This window comes from Poromitra crassiceps (genome assembly GCF_964638095.1).
Source record: "Poromitra crassiceps genome assembly, chromosome: 14".
Classification (NCBI taxonomy): domain Eukaryota; kingdom Metazoa; phylum Chordata; class Actinopteri; order Beryciformes; family Melamphaidae; genus Poromitra; species Poromitra crassiceps.
In genome coordinates this window covers 41380405-41395511 of record NC_139633.1, presented here as the reverse complement: position 1 = coordinate 41395511, position 15107 = coordinate 41380405, and the positions used below count along the sequence as shown (strand labels likewise).

The following is a 15107-nucleotide window of genomic DNA, read 5'->3' as shown; positions in this document are numbered from 1 at the left end:
TAAGTTTCTCTTCCAGGCCCCGTAAGTTTGACTTGATTTCTACTAGACTGTCCACATGAACATTGTAAGACAGCTCGTCATCTAACCAAATACCCAGGTATTTATAAGCCGAGACTTTCTCAATGGGTTTACCCATAGCAGTCTGGATCAATATCACTGGTTGAGTGCGAGCTCTGGAGAATATCATCAGTTTAGTTTTCTGAGCATTCAGGACCAACTTAAGATTATCGAGTGCGACTGAAAGGCAGTCTGGTGCGCTGCCGCTGCTTGAGCCACAGAGGGAGCACAACACAGTACACGACTGTGTCATCCGCATAAAGATGCAACTTCGCTGGCTGCAGGCCATTTCCAAGGTCAATTATGAAAATGGAGAACAGCACAGGAGCCAAAACTGAGCCCTGGGGCACACCTTTAGAGATTTCCAGAAAACTAGACTTACGATTGTCTGCATAGACACACTGCGTTCTATCAGTAAGATAGCTTTTAAACCAGGCTATTGCCATTTCACTGAGGTATGGTTTGAGTGGAGAAGTTTTGATACTACCTGGGACTGGGTTAAAGGTATCAAGTACCGATACGATAGCTAGCCTTAGTCCCAGTGCACCTGCTCAGCAAACATGGATGCCCGCAGCAGATTAGCACACTTATGGAAGGAGTAGGCTCATAGCACATGCTCACAAAGACTTCTATCAAGCACAAATCAACTGCATGGAAATGGCACCTACAAAGTTGTTCCAGCACGTTTCACAACAAAAACATACATCAAGTACAAATGGAGGAAAAGGTGATGCTCCTTCCTGATCACCGTGTGCGCCGCCATATTCCTGTGACGTCAGGCGTGTTTATATCGGGCAACTCGGGCTAGATGGGTCTCGCCCAAGTTTCCGACTTGGAATTCCGACTTGAATGACCGTTCCTTTGCACTTTTCCGTGTTGGAGGTCTTTTTTTTCTTTTTCTTTTTTCACGAGATCCAAGTACAATGGATTGCTGGATTAGGTGAGAATCAGGAAATCAAAGAAAATTGGTTGAGAGTTAAACCTGTGCAGTAACTCTCACTGGTCGTCTTCTTCTCTCTCCTCTCCTCTCCTCTCCTTCTCTTCTGTGCAGGAACGCGGAGCAGATGCAGTCGTGGATCACGAGGATCAACACGGTGGCGGCCATGTTTTCTGCGCCGCCCTTCCCCGCCGCCATCGGCTCCCAGAGGAAGTTCAGCCGGCCGCTGCTGCCAGGGTCCAACACCAAACTGACCCAGGTACCCGAGTCCTCCAGGAACTGTGCTGTCTGCCTTCACTGCACCACTCTAGATCAAACGAGAAGCTTGAGTTTCTTGCTTAGAATTCAGATCATGAAAAATTACTATGCTTTTTTTATATTCTCTTTTTTTCTTGAGTTTTAAGTCAACAGGTACAAAGCATCTTATGCTGTACTTTTTTGTGTTTGATACCAAAACAAAATAATACTAATCAAGCAGACAATAGAAAATAATACATACCAAAAAAAAACAGTACAAAACAAGCAGACAAAAGAAAATAAATAAAACATTGTGTAGCAGAGAACCAGCGAGTTGGAATACAACAAATGTTATTTTGGCTGAAATCTGTTATATATGGTTTGATAAACTCAATCCATCCTTCCCAACATGAATCAAATACATCTGTCTTGAGTCTCAAAGCAAAAGTTAATTTTTACATTACAAAAATGTAATTCATCACATTGGATATATATATCCTATATATAGGAGAATATATATATATATATCCCACAGGACTGCCGAAAAATGTCAGCCTACAATGTGTACATGCTTGGCCAATAAAGCTGATTCTTGTGTGTGTGTGTGTGTGTGTGTGTGTGTGTGTGTGTGTGTGTGTGTGTGTGTGTGTGTGTGTGTGTGTGTGTGTGTGTGTGTGTGTGCGTGCGTGCGTGTGCGTGTGCGTGTGTGTGTGCGCGTGCGTGCGTGCGCATGTGTGTGTAGGAGGAGCAGGTGAGGTCTCATGAGAGCAGATTCAGGTCGGTCTCCTCTGAGCTGGCTGAGCTGAGCGCCGTGACACCGGAGCGCCGGGGGAGGAGCCGCGAGTACGACGACACCAAGGCACGCCAAGAGTACCTGGAGTTTGAGGTGAGGGGGTGACACACACACACAACTACACACACACACACACACACACACACACACACACTTTGTATTTGTCTCTGTCTCCGTTGCTCCTCCATGGGCATGACTCTGCAGCTCTCAGGGTGTTGTTCTGTGTACCCTCCAGCAGGAGAGAGAAACCGGTCCACCACTTCCTTTTTCACAGCAGCCGTTTTGTGTCTAAAAGGCAGGAAGTAACATAGGGCCCCAGCAGCACTGGAGTACATGGAGGAGTTTCACCGGCAGGACGTAGTGCGTGGGGGGAGTACATGGAGGAGTTTCACCGGCAGGACGTAGTGCGTGGGGGGAGTACATGGGGAATCATAGCAGGGGGAGAACATGCAAACTCCACACAGAAAGTACCGGGGTGGAGATTCAAACCCACCACTTTCTTACTGTGAGGCGACAGTGCTAACCACTGAGCCACCTATATCAATAGAAGGTATTAAAAACATAAAAGAACAAGCCAAATTGATGGTATTAGAAAGGGGGGGGGGGGGGGTCAAGCTCATTTTCCTAAGTGTTGTAATACTCATTTCGGCCACGAGAGTGCACCACTACCCTATTGTTCTAAATAGGACTAGAAGTATTCTTGTTTTCTTTCAGGTGAGTTTTCATTTCTCCATGCACTTTAAACACAAGCTACATATTGTGTGTTACTGTAGCAATTTTTCACCTGCCAAAACCTTAACCTGTTTTCACAGACGGAAAAAAAACAGTAACTTAGTAAAATGGAAAAACCTGTCAGGGCCTCCATACTAATGATCAATCAGCTGATCATACTGGTATGAAATCAATAACCAGAATCGCTCCTGTAACCCTGTTTGTCCCATGTGCCCCTCTGCAGAAAACGCGGTACGGAACGTACGCCATGCTGTTGCGGGCCAAGCTGTCCAGTGGGGACGAGGACCTGTCCGCCTTCGAGTCGCGGCTGTTCGACGACGGCGGCCTGCAGAGGGCGCACTCCAGCCCCACGCTGCCCCAGGATGCAGCCGCACACGCCAAGGACAAGAGCCGCGCAAGCAAAACCTCCAAGAGCCTCAAGGCCTCCAAGAGCTCCGCCCCCTCTGCCAAGAGCTCCGCCCCCTCTGCCACCAAGAGCTCCGCCACCAGAGAGGGAAGCAGGAAGAAGAACGGCAGCAGCGAGCGCTCGGAGCCACAGAGACAGAGCTGCAAGCAGGGCGAGAAAGACGCAGAGGAACCCTAGGGGGCGCCGAGTGTTTCCGGAGTTTATCGAAGTACGCGCCGTGGCCGTCGACAGACATGAAGGATTATGGGTAGTAGCCTGACATCCACCCTTATACCTTTCCTGTTAAACCTCATTCACTTTCTGGTCGGCGAGGGCGAGGGCGTTTCTGCAGTCAACCAATCGCCTCATCGTCAGACTTTCATACAGCAAACGGCTCAGTCGCTAAAATGAACAATAGCGGGGATAGCATCCTCTTTTGATTGCCTCTCACCCTGGTGGTCACCCCCGTCCCGTAACGCCGCGGGGTCTCTGTCACAAACCTGTCTTTCCCCTCTGATCACCCAGGTGGATTCTGGGATTTTTTTTTTGCAGCTGCTCTATTCTGTTCTGTTCTGTGGACAAAAAGGCTTCCCTCTTTTTTTATTTACATTTACATTTTTTCTTTCTTTTTTCGGGAAGCTTCCGGACCAAAAGCGTAGTCACTTTTTTGCCCGTTTTTTTGTCACTCTTTTTGTAAAATTGTTCTTCTTCTTTTTTCAGGTTTTGTCGTTTTACCTCCGCCAACGGAGTTGGCCGGTAGGTCATGTTTTCGCCCGTTTATTTATAGGATATCTCAAGAAGTTATGAACGGATTTGCACAAGAATTTGTAGAAAAGCAGGACATGGGCCAACTTAGAACTGATTAGCTTCCCCATGCCCACTGGCCAAGAGGGGGTGTGGGTAATGGCCGTGTCCAATCTAAAAAGGCACTAACTAACTTCAGGATTCATGTAACACCACAACACTTTGTAGAGAGCGTAGCGGAGGTATGCACTGCACTCTACCGTGTCCCCTCGACTTTTATCAGTTATAACATTTTTGTCAGTGTCTTCTTTTGCCTGTTTTTTTGTCAGCTTGTTGGATATGAAGGAGAGCAGCAGCGGAGCATTGCTCTCTCAGTGTGTAGGTGTCTCTCTGCAGCAGCTGGTTTTTCTACAGACTCAAAACCCCCTGGAGCTCTGACCTCAGATCAGCCATCACTCTGCTACCATAGCAACGCAACTCGCCACGCCGACCAGATATGAGATGTGACCGCTGCCACGGCAACCGAGCCAAGCCCGGGAGCTAGCACGCCGCCGTGCGTCACAAAGCCCCCCCCCCCCCCCCCGTTCCTCAAAGTACTGTGAGTACAGCGATACTGCCAATAGTACTTAACCAACCTCCCCAACACTCCATGTACTTAAGGATGTAAATACAAAACAGACACTTCGTTGAATCGGTACGCTGCTGTGACTTCCGTCAGGTCATCTTTTTCTATTGTTTTCCTCTCGCTGAGTTTAGCTCCGCCCCTTGCTGGACACCACAGGAACGATGCTGGATATTAAAACGTCTCTGGACTCATTAAAGACTCGCGGGTCACATCAGAAGACACTTTTCACCGTATTTAACTCTTTGTGAATTCTTTTGCTGTTGGTTTTTGAAGGAAGGTTCGGGTCAGCTGGAGACATCCCGGGTGATGATGTCACTGATGATGTCACTGCTGGATGGGGTTGTAATGATGCCACAGCAGAACAGGTCACATGTCTTGTCCCTGTGTTGCTGTGAGAGAAACCCTGCTGATTGGAGCAGAACAGGTCACATGTCTTGTCTCTGTGTTGCTGTGAGAGAAACACTGCTTGTTGGAACGGTTCAAATCGGAGTCAATTCATCAATGAACTCCTTGATTCCAGTTTAACTGAGGAACTGGAATTTGAAATAAAGCAACAAGAAACAGAACAGAAATGAAATTGGAATTTCCTTCATTTTAATTTAATTCAATGAAATCCTGTGAAAGTTTTTTCTTCCCACTGAGATTCCACGTAGTGCTATATGATCAATATATGATCAATACTAAATATGATAACATGTTAAAGGAACCTTTCAGCCAGTGTTTGATGCAGAACATGTGATGGTAATGTTTAGAGTGGAAATTCGTGGAGTTACCTGGTAAATATATGGTAAATTACTGGTAAATAAGTAGGTATGGTATTACCAGGCTATTACCATATAACATTGTAACCTCTTTATTCCCTTTTCCATGCAATAAACACAAACTGAGTTGAGTTGGGTAACAGTAAAGGTTTTTCTCAGTATTTCAGCTGTAGTTTCTCTGTATTTACCTTATCTTTTTTACCAGTAGTAATTACCCAATAATATACTATAATTTACCATTTATTTACCAGGTAAATACGTTTAACCTGTGACCTCACCATGAATAATAATAATAATGTTATTGTGTAAAAACTAATGTACGAATCTCCATTTAAATGGCTTTAAATTTTTTATTTTTTTCTCTGCTGGTTTTCACCCAATGCTGTAACGAGAGGAAGCGGGCGGAGCCCCTCTGCTGGAGGAAGACGTGGGTCTGACCATTCACCCAAATGAAGAGTTATGTGTAACACAGACAGCAGCAACCTCACTACCAATTATAGAAATCTTTCATTAGGAATCGGTTTTCACCAAGATCTCCCAACAGTCAAGTAGAATGATCCAAACAAAACCTGTTCATTATCGTTTGTATTCTCATCCATCTACTGTGTGTGCATCGGGCCGATGTCTGATAATATTGAATAATGTGATATTTTCAGTGGATATCATACCCCCCCCCCCCCCCTTCCCTCACAAATGTGCTAATTTAAAAATGTATAATCCTTAATCTACTCGTGGTCAGATAGTTAATAATAATCGGTGTGGTGAGAAATGTGTGCTTTTATTTGAAGTGTTTCTCTTTTCCACAATCAGTTTTCCTGGAAATGGCAGCATGAGGAAAATGACATCAAATGGCGAGGGAGGGAGGGAGGGAGGGGGGGGATAATGCTGTAATAGTAAAATAATATTTATAAAATGTGCTTTTACCTATGATTTGATTTGACACAATTTTATGAAATTTTGAAGATCTAAAATTAAGAGAAGAAAAAAAAAAAAAAAACAATGACCGCCCCACCCAACACCGGGGATAAATGTTGTCCCGAGCCGACATGCGTCTCTCTCTGATCACTGATCTTCTCTGCCAGCCGGTTCAGACGTGAGCAGACGGCGAGTTCAGATCCACACCGTATCAGATCCACACCGTATCGACGTTCCATTTCCTCAGCGCGGGACCGGGCTGTTGCGTAATTCAATACCATTCAGCTGTCTGTCTCCACATGTTGTAAATAAAGGGACAAGCTCACGCTAAGAAGCCATATTCAAGCCGGTCGGCACGCCTCGCCGGCGCTCGCTACGTTTTGTTAGGGCACTTTGAATTAGCAAGCGGCTCGTCGGGCCCCGCTGCATTGTGGGCCGGCGGGTCAGCGGGCGTATTTATTTGGTTTGGTGTGTTTCGTCTACGAAGGCCGACTTTAGTTCCTGTACAGTTTTCACGGCTTCGCCATGGAAAGCTCTGAATGTTCTCCAGCAGCCGCTCCTCGCTGTTCTTAGTAAAACACAGGATGGATTGTATCTTCTGAAGGCATAGAGGCAAAATAAAGACATTAAGGATCATGTGACTCATTTGTTTTTATTCAAACTCACACGTTCCAGTTCAAAGTGTACCCGGGTTTTCGCAGAGATGGCGCAAGCGCGGCGTTGCGCAGAGCAAGGTGGTTGTTTTCAATGAGGAACGCCACACTCTGAGGTGAGAGTTCACCTACCCGGTCTTCAAAAGCCCCATAACCTTTAAAAACAGCATTTGCACATTGTTAAATGCTGATAAAATATTTCATTGACAGCTAAATATTTGGAGGCTGTTTATATTTGGTAAAGAGGAGAAACCAAATGAATACACAGTATTAGTAAAGACACAGACAGCCTCTGCTAGATTGCTTGTGGAGAGCTAAAACACAAGCGGATAATAAACACATGAAATCAGTCACTTCAGATCAGCTGATCTGTAAAGAAACGGAGCGAGGGACAGTCGTCGTCATCATGGTGTTATCCATATGATCCTCCGCTGTATATTTTTTATAGAAATCCCCCATTTCTACTGCCAGGCGGCTAGTGAAAATGGCCGGTGAGTTTTTTGGAATCCAAACAGATTCTGGTTTTGAATCCTGATTCCAGGAAGCCGATCACGAGTCTTCTTCCCGCCGCTCACTGATTGGCCAGCGCCGGGTCCTCCCCCTCCTCTTCCATCGGTTGGCTACCGAAGCCGCTGTCAACCGTGGCATCTGATTGGACAGAGGGAAAACACAGTCAAGTGTGATTGATGGTGTCTTGATGTTTGTTTTTGTTTGTTTATGTACTGTATTTACCAGGGACTGCACATTAATCAACATTTCAGTTTCCACATCAATCTGCTGGAGTTAGTTAATGAGCTCATTAGCTCATAATCAGTAGTCCCTGGGCAAGTTATTACAAATGAGTGACCTAATGTTATCAATGCAATGCTTCAGCAAGCACTACAATACCATACAATGTATGTAAAGGCAGTGCCAGAGATTACTCAGGATCGCAAGTTTTTAATTCGCTTTAAGCTTAAAGGGAAACTTCACCAAAAAACAATGCTGCTTTATTTTGCACATGATCTCACACATATCTGAAAAATGTAAACAGTTTTGCAGACATCCTACAATAAGAAGTGTGTGTGTGTGTGTGTGTGTGCGCCCCCCCGTGCGGATGACCTGATGGAGCCGGATTTCTTTAATTAGGTGATTGCTCTAATTACCTAATGATGTGATGTCATCGGTGATAAATAATCAGTGATGATGTCATCAGTGATGTCATAGAGCAGGTGAGGCCGCGTAGTGGCCAAGCTGCGTATGCGACGCGAGCCTATGAATTGAGTGCACGAGATTGTAGTAGTAAGAATGAGAAGTGTGTGTGTGTGTGAGCAGAATTTTGTTCGGCCACAGCTATGCCGGTTTACGTGCGATCGGGCTGAAACTTTCAGGGGGTGTAAAGAGCACCCGTGCGGGTGACCTGACAGACTGATTTTTTTTATTAGGCTGCAGAGCAGGCCGCGAGCCTGCGCAGCGGGTGAGCCTAGGAATCGAGCACACGCAGCGCGTGAGATTGCTAGTTCCTTTAGTTTGTCAATTATTTCGAGTTGATTTGAGTTAAGTTGATGTCAGTGATGTCATCTGAAGGCACTGAATCTTTGGAGTTGTATTACTGTCATCACAAGTCTTGTGATCAGGCCCGGCGCTAGGGGCGGGCCTGACCGGGCCGGGCCCCCCCATTCAACAAACTGGCCCCCCCATTCCAAAAAAAATAAAAAATAAATTTTTTGCTAAACGTTTTTCCGTTTTTCTGTTTTAAAGTTTAACATGGAATCTGGCTGTCATTAGGCATTGATTAACTGAATGCTATTGCTAACTGTTACTTTGAACATCCATTTGCAATGATGCTGGCTTGATATTAACTATTGTAAATTTGTCACAATGAATGCAATTTGTGCACAATGTGTAAATACACTTAATATTAATTGTTTAGGCCTAATTATTTGTAAAGTCACAACACATTAGAGATGTGTGTAGTTCTTCACAGATTTAGCCTCTTCATTTTGCTCTCAAATGCACCAGGTTGACGAATTTTACTTTAAAATGTACAAAATCTTCTTCCGGGGGAGAATCCCCCCGGACCCCCCTTGGGTAGCTTGGCCCCCCCAAGCTAGTGGCAGGCCCCCTCTGTAACTTGGGTCTGGAGCCGGGCCTGCTTGTGATGACGCCACTGGTCCACAACTGAACTCAAATCAACTCTGAATAACTAAATAATAACTGAATAACTATCAATCTAAATGAAAGTCTGCAAAACGGTTGACAGTTTTTGGATATGTGTGAGATCATGTTTTTCAGGGAGGTGTCCCTTTAGGTCTATAGGTTGTAGTTGATGCTCTCTCTTAATTCAATAGGAAGAGCCATGTAACTGAGAAGACTTGCTATGTTCTGACTGTACGGTACAACACCATCCCCTCTGCTCGTTGCTCTGCGGCTAATATCCTTCTGCGTTAAGAGAGGTACAAACCTTGTAAGACTTTAAAAATGACCCAAGCATCTGCAAAATGTTTTATAAAGCGTAAATGCGTGTTTTTTTTACACGATTCTCAGAAAACGCTTAAAGTCATGAAAGTGCTCCTCATTGTGCAGATTATTTTGCTCAACACAAATTTAGCTTTTTGTGAACCACAGACCATATTTCATGCATTTAACCGAAATCCTCATACTAAAATTTCTCCTACGAACCAGCAGCACAGGGACTTAATTCCGGGGTCGCCAAAAAATACGCCATCCCTGCGAAAACGATATTTTCTTGTTACCCTGAGTAACGTTATCCATGTTTTAGCCACCCTCTGTATATTAGTATCCGTTTCTTTTTTCTTTCTTTCATGTTGCATTCCAATCGCCTGTTTGTAATCAAATACTGTACCAACTAATGAATGTTGGTACTGTATGCTAGATAAAGGGTGAGAATACAGTACATCACAACCATAAGAGACTTGACTTGTAAAGACTTTTTTTCCTAGATCATTTTTCGGCACAAAAACCCCCCACAAAGGACTAAAGGGCTCATTATACTCGAGCAAGCTCCGTGGGGTGGAGCTCCGCGAGTCTCCGCGAGTCACCGTGCGGACCTCGCGCTGGGCCAGATGCTTTTATACTCAGAAGTGATCAGCATTTACATTGTACAATAGTGAGAACAGCCCGTGAAAAGTCGCAATGAAACGCTATTATGTGCAGTACTGAGTGCGCTTTCACTCTCAAACGACCGTACATCAGCACATGAATGAATCACTAAACTTGTTTTTACTGAAAGCCGTTTAAGTTCTCAGCCCTGATAGCCTACTACTCTGTACTGCTTTTAATCTCTCTCAATCATGCTCTCAACACAACACATTTACTTGGTGAAATGACTAAAAACGAACAGTTGCAAATCAAAGTTTATAGCCTACCACATGGGTCAAGAAATGTGGTGAAAACACAGCCCAGTGTTCAGGGCTCAGTGGCTTGAAAGCGTCCATGTTTGGAGAGAAGCCGTGCGGAGGTCGTGCTGTGAGAAAAATCTTCAGGTACACGGTGGGCGCCCAACACATTGACGTCATTTGACGCGTCCGGTCCTCGCTCCACCCCCGCGCCCTTCACGGCATGGTGAGCATAAAGCAGCCTTAAGCCAGACTCTACCAGCTGAGCCACCGGGATGCTCTGACTTGTGACTAATGACTTGTGACTAATGACTTGTGACTTGCAAAAAATAAACTTGTGAGCATCTCTGGTTGGCTGTTACCTGTGGTGTGTTTGTGCTCTCTCAGTGTCTCGGTGCTCCGCAGCAGTCGGACTCCTTCTGTCAGACCCAGAGACTGCAGCGCGTCAACCAGACCTTCAACTGGCCCCCCACCCAGCTATACACACACACACACACACACACACACACACACACACACACACACACACAGAAGTAATATGTTAACTCATACATTGACTGCACTGACGATAGTCCAACTAGGACTGAAACGTTTGCTGCCAATTTGTGCCGATCCTACAATAAAATGGATCTGATTTTTTAAGACTTTGTCTTGTCTATAGTTCTGTGTGCGAGTCCTCCACTGCTTGTAACTCATACATTGTAGAATAATTGACTGGGGTTCTGTGAACATTCATGTTTCCATGCAGCTTTTAAACAGCCACTAACTGAATAAATACATTAGAATCTGACTGTTAGCTAGCTAACTAGCAAGCAAACCCACTGATGTTAATGAGCCCATGCTAACCCGAGCTGCTAATCAGGGTTCTTACCCATTTTCCATTTCAAAATTCCATACTTTTCCAGACATCTCTGTAGATCTTTTTTAAGTGTCAGCATAAAAGCTCAGACAGAAATGACTTGACCTGGTGAGACTCCGTGATGCACAGAGTTTGACAGCTGCATGACAGTTTGGAGGTCGTGGGTTCGAGCCTCAGTCAGTCAGAGTTTTGAAAGTGACACCCAGGTGAAAGAGTGAAAAGCTCTGACCTGTCTTAACCCATTGATACCAGATGCAGCATTTGCATGTATATCCCTCATTTGTGTGTGTGTATCCCTTTAAGACCGTGAACCGTGTGACGCGGTTCGTGGTCTTAAAGGGATACACACACAAATGCTGCATCAGGTATCAATGGGTTAAGTGTGACGCAGTGGACTGGTGGGTTCAGGCCTCAGTCACTTTTGAACAGTGACAGCCAGAGGAAAAAGATCAAAGCGCTCAGAGAAGAGCTGTGAAAGTGAAGGGGAGCTGGTGGTGTGATGGAGTTGTTGACCACATAGAGACGTGGGTGGCCGGTCGATTCCCGCTCCACCACCGCTACCTGGAGTAGAGGGGCTTCTCTCCTACCTCCCTCCTCTCCTCTCCTGGCCCTGACTACAGCTTATACTTGTGAACATTTCTGAAGCCAGAGTCTGATCAGATCAGATTGGGGACATACTAGATCCGGCTTCTAGCCAGCAGTCAGTTGTTAATAGTGGTAGTTGTGCAGCAGACAGTGAGAGAGTGAGAGAGTGAGACAGGTACCTGGTAGTTGTGCAGCAGACAGTGAGAGAGTGAGAGAGTGAGACAGGTACCTGGTAGTTGTGCAGCAGACAGTGAGAGAGTGAGAGAGTGAGACAGGTACCTGGTAGTTGTGCAGCAGACAGTGAGAGAGTGAGAGAGTGAGACAGGTACCTGGTAGTTGTGCAGCAGACAGTGAGTGAATGAGCGAGACAGGTACCTGGTAGTTGTGCAGCAGACAGTGAGTGAGAGAGTGAGACAGGTACCTGGTAGATGTGCAGCAGACAGTGAGTGAGAGAGAGAGTGAGACAGGTACCTGGTAGTTGTGCAGCAGACAGTGAGTGAGAGAGAGAGTGAGACAGGTACCTGGTAGTTGTGCAGCAGACAGTGAGTGAGAGAGAGAGTGAGACAGGTACCTGGTAGATGTGCAGCAGACAGTGAGTAAGAGAGTGAGACAGGTACCTGGTAGATGTGCAGCAGACAGTGAGTGAGAGAGAGAGTGAGACAGGTACCTGGTAGTTGTGCAGCAGACAGTGAGTGACAGAGAGAGTGAGGCAGGTACCTGGTAGTTGTGCAGCAGACAGTGAGTGACAGAGAGAGTGAGACAGGTACCTGGTAGTTGTGCAGCAGACAGTGAGTGACAGAGAGAGTGAGACAGGTACCTGGTAGATGTGCAGCAGACAGTGAGTGACAGAGAGAGTGAGACAGGTACCTGGTAGTTGTGCAGCAGACAGTGAGAGAGAGAGTGAGACAGGTACCTGGTAGTTGTGCAGCAGACAGTGAGAGAGAGAGTGAGACAGGTACCTGGTAGTTGTGCAGCAGACAGTGAGTGAGAGAGTGAGACAGGTACCTACCTGGTAGATGTGCAGCAGACAGTGAGTGACAGAGAGAGTGAGACAGGTACCTGGTAGTTGTGCAGCAGACAGTGAGTGAGAGAGTGAGACAGGTACCTGGTAGTTGTGCAGCAGACAGTGAGAGAGAGAGTGAGACAGGTACCTGGTAGTTGTGCAGCAGACAGTGAGAGAGAGAGTGAGACAGGTACCTGGTAGTTGTGCAGCAGACAGTGAGTGAGAGAGAGAGTGAGACAGGTACCTGGTAGTTGTGCAGCAGACAGTGAGAGAGAGAGTGAGACAGGTACCTGGTAGTTGTGCAGCAGACAGTGAGAGAGAGAGTGAGACAGGTACCTGGTAGATGTGCAGCAGACAGTGAGAGAGAGAGTGAGACAGGTACCTGGTAGTTGTGCAGCAGACAGTGAGAGAGAGAGTGAGACAGGTACCTGGTAGTTGTGCAGCAGACAGTGAGTGAGAGAGTGAGACAGGTACCTGGTAGTTGTGCAGCAGACAGTGAATGAGAGAGAGAGTGAGACAGGTACCTGGTAGTTGTGCAGCAGACAGTGAGTGAGAGAGAGAGTGAGACAGGTACCTGGTAGTTGTGCAGCAGACAGTGAGTGAGAGAGTGAGTGAGACAGGTACCTGGTAGTTGTGCAGCAGACAGTGAGTGAGAGAGACAAGTACCTGGTAGTTGTGCAGCAGACAGTGAGTGAGAGAGAGAGACAGGTACCTGGTAGTTGTGCAGCAGACAGTGAGTGAGAGAGAGAGTGAGACAGGTACCTGGTAGTTGTGCAGCAGACAGTGAGTGAGAGAGTGAGACAGGTACCTGGTAGTTGTGCAGCAGACAGTGAGTGAGAGAGTGAGACAGGTACCTGGTAGTTGTGCAGCAGACAGTGAGTGAGAGAGAGAGTGAGACAGGTACCTGGTAGTTGTGCAGCAGACAGTGAGTGAGAGAGAGAGTGAGACAGGTACCTGGTAGTTGTGCAGCAGACAGTGAGTTAGAGAGTGAGACAGGTACCTGGTAGTTGTGCAGCAGACAGTGAGAGAGAGAGTGAGACAGGTACCTGGTAGTTGTGCAGCAGACAGTGAGTGAGAGAGTGAGGCAGGTACCTGGTAGATGTGCAGCAGACAGTGAGTGAGAGAGAGAGTGAGACAGGTACCTGGTAGTTGTGCAGCAGACAGTGAGAGAGTGAGACAGGTACCTGGTAGTTGTGCAGCAGACAGTGAGAGAGAGAGTGAGACAGGTACCTGGTAGTTGTGCAGCAGACAGTGAGTGAGAGAGTGAGACAGGTACCTGGTAGTTGTGCAGCAGACAGTGAGTGAGAGAGAGAGTGAGACAGGTACCTGGTAGTTGTGCAGCAGACAGTGAGAGAGAGAGTGAGAGAGTGAGACAGGTACCTGGTAGTTGTGCAGCAGACAGTGAGAGAGAGAGTGAGACAGGTACCTGGTAGTTGTGCAGCAGACAGTGAGAGAGAGAGTGAGACAGGTACCTGGTAGTTGTGCAGCAGGGTCTGGCAGGGTGTAGGGTTGTCCTGGTACAGGTGTGTGAGGGTCATCATGCCCAGCTTCTCTGCCAGCTTCCTCCAGGGGACGTCCCCCACACACAGCACGTCTACCAGCTGGGCCAGCGTGTCCTCGTCAAGCCCCGCCCCCGAGCCAGGCCCCACCCCCTCTGCACCCAAACACACACACACACTGGAGAGTGAGTGACTGATTAAGTCTGAAAAGATAATTTCATGGTCACTTGCTATAGTTGACAATTAAGCAGCATGATGTGTGTGAATAGCTGCCTTTCACCTGTGTTCACATGAATTTTGAATTGTGTCTGAATTGTATCAAGATCTGATTACAGTTAAAGACGAGCTGAACCCCAAAATGTTTTTTTTTGTAGTTCACATACCTGGGTATTCAGTGCACCTATTTAAAGCCCCATTCAGCAACCTTTCCAAGTTTTGCTATTGGAGAAACTGCGCCCTCTGCGTGCAATAGTATCGATAACGATATCGCCGTTCAAAGTCAACAAAACACAGCGCCAGAAAGCTCTATGTACATGTTGTGACATCGGGTACTCACCACGTGATGAAATAATAATCCATAGTTCCGTGAAACATCATTTCCGTAGCAAATCCGAATCCGCTGACGCTGGCAGCAAACTGCTTAGTCCCAGGGCTGGCCAATGGAGGGCGGTGTGGGATAAATAAAGTCAATCTACCATGTCCTATGACTAAAAATATCTTATATTACAGTAAAAATTTTCAAAAAAGTTACTGATTGGGGCTTTAATAATATATGCAAAAAAAATCACGCAAATCAAATGTATTTAGTTTTTCACACTTTTTCACATCAAAAGTTCATTTTTCAGGATCTCATTCATAACTGTAATCTACAGTGTGGTTCTCCTCGAAATAAAGGAGAACATGGCCGCCTAGTGCGAATTTCTAGTGCATAAACTAACTAATAACTTGGCCAATAAGTATGTAACATACAAAATAAAGCAACGG

The 15107-nt window shown here is 46.2% G+C and overlaps 2 protein-coding genes across 5 annotated transcripts in view; one reads left to right on the top strand and one right to left on the bottom strand.

Annotated features, from left to right (window-relative positions):
• psda (pleckstrin and Sec7 domain containing a) overlaps positions 1–3339 on the top strand; it is a gene marked incomplete at its 3' end in the record, with an annotated part of 49516 nt that extends 46177 nt beyond the window's left edge. The window contains exons 9-11 of the mRNA XM_083650791.1: positions 1109–1253; positions 1974–2117; positions 2980–3339. Coding sequence (XP_083506917.1) covers positions 1109–1253; positions 1974–2117; positions 2980–3339 — 649 coding nt within the window. The remainder of the gene's footprint in view (positions 1–1108; positions 1254–1973; positions 2118–2979) is intronic.
• Positions 3340–4911: 1572 nt separating this feature from the next.
• The window catches only part of nfkb2 (nuclear factor of kappa light polypeptide gene enhancer in B-cells 2 (p49/p100)), an 85442-nt gene continuing 75246 nt past the window's right edge, over positions 4912–15107 (bottom strand). For all 4 annotated transcript variants that reach the window (XM_083651035.1, XM_083651036.1, XM_083651038.1 and 1 more), the window contains 3 exons: positions 14097–14278; positions 10540–10654; positions 4912–7487 (listed from right to left, as the gene is read on the bottom strand). In XM_083651035.1, coding sequence (XP_083507161.1) covers positions 7411–7487; positions 10540–10654; positions 14097–14278 — 374 coding nt within the window. In that variant the 3' untranslated portion in view covers positions 4912–7410. The remainder of the gene's footprint in view (positions 7488–10539; positions 10655–14096; positions 14279–15107) is intronic.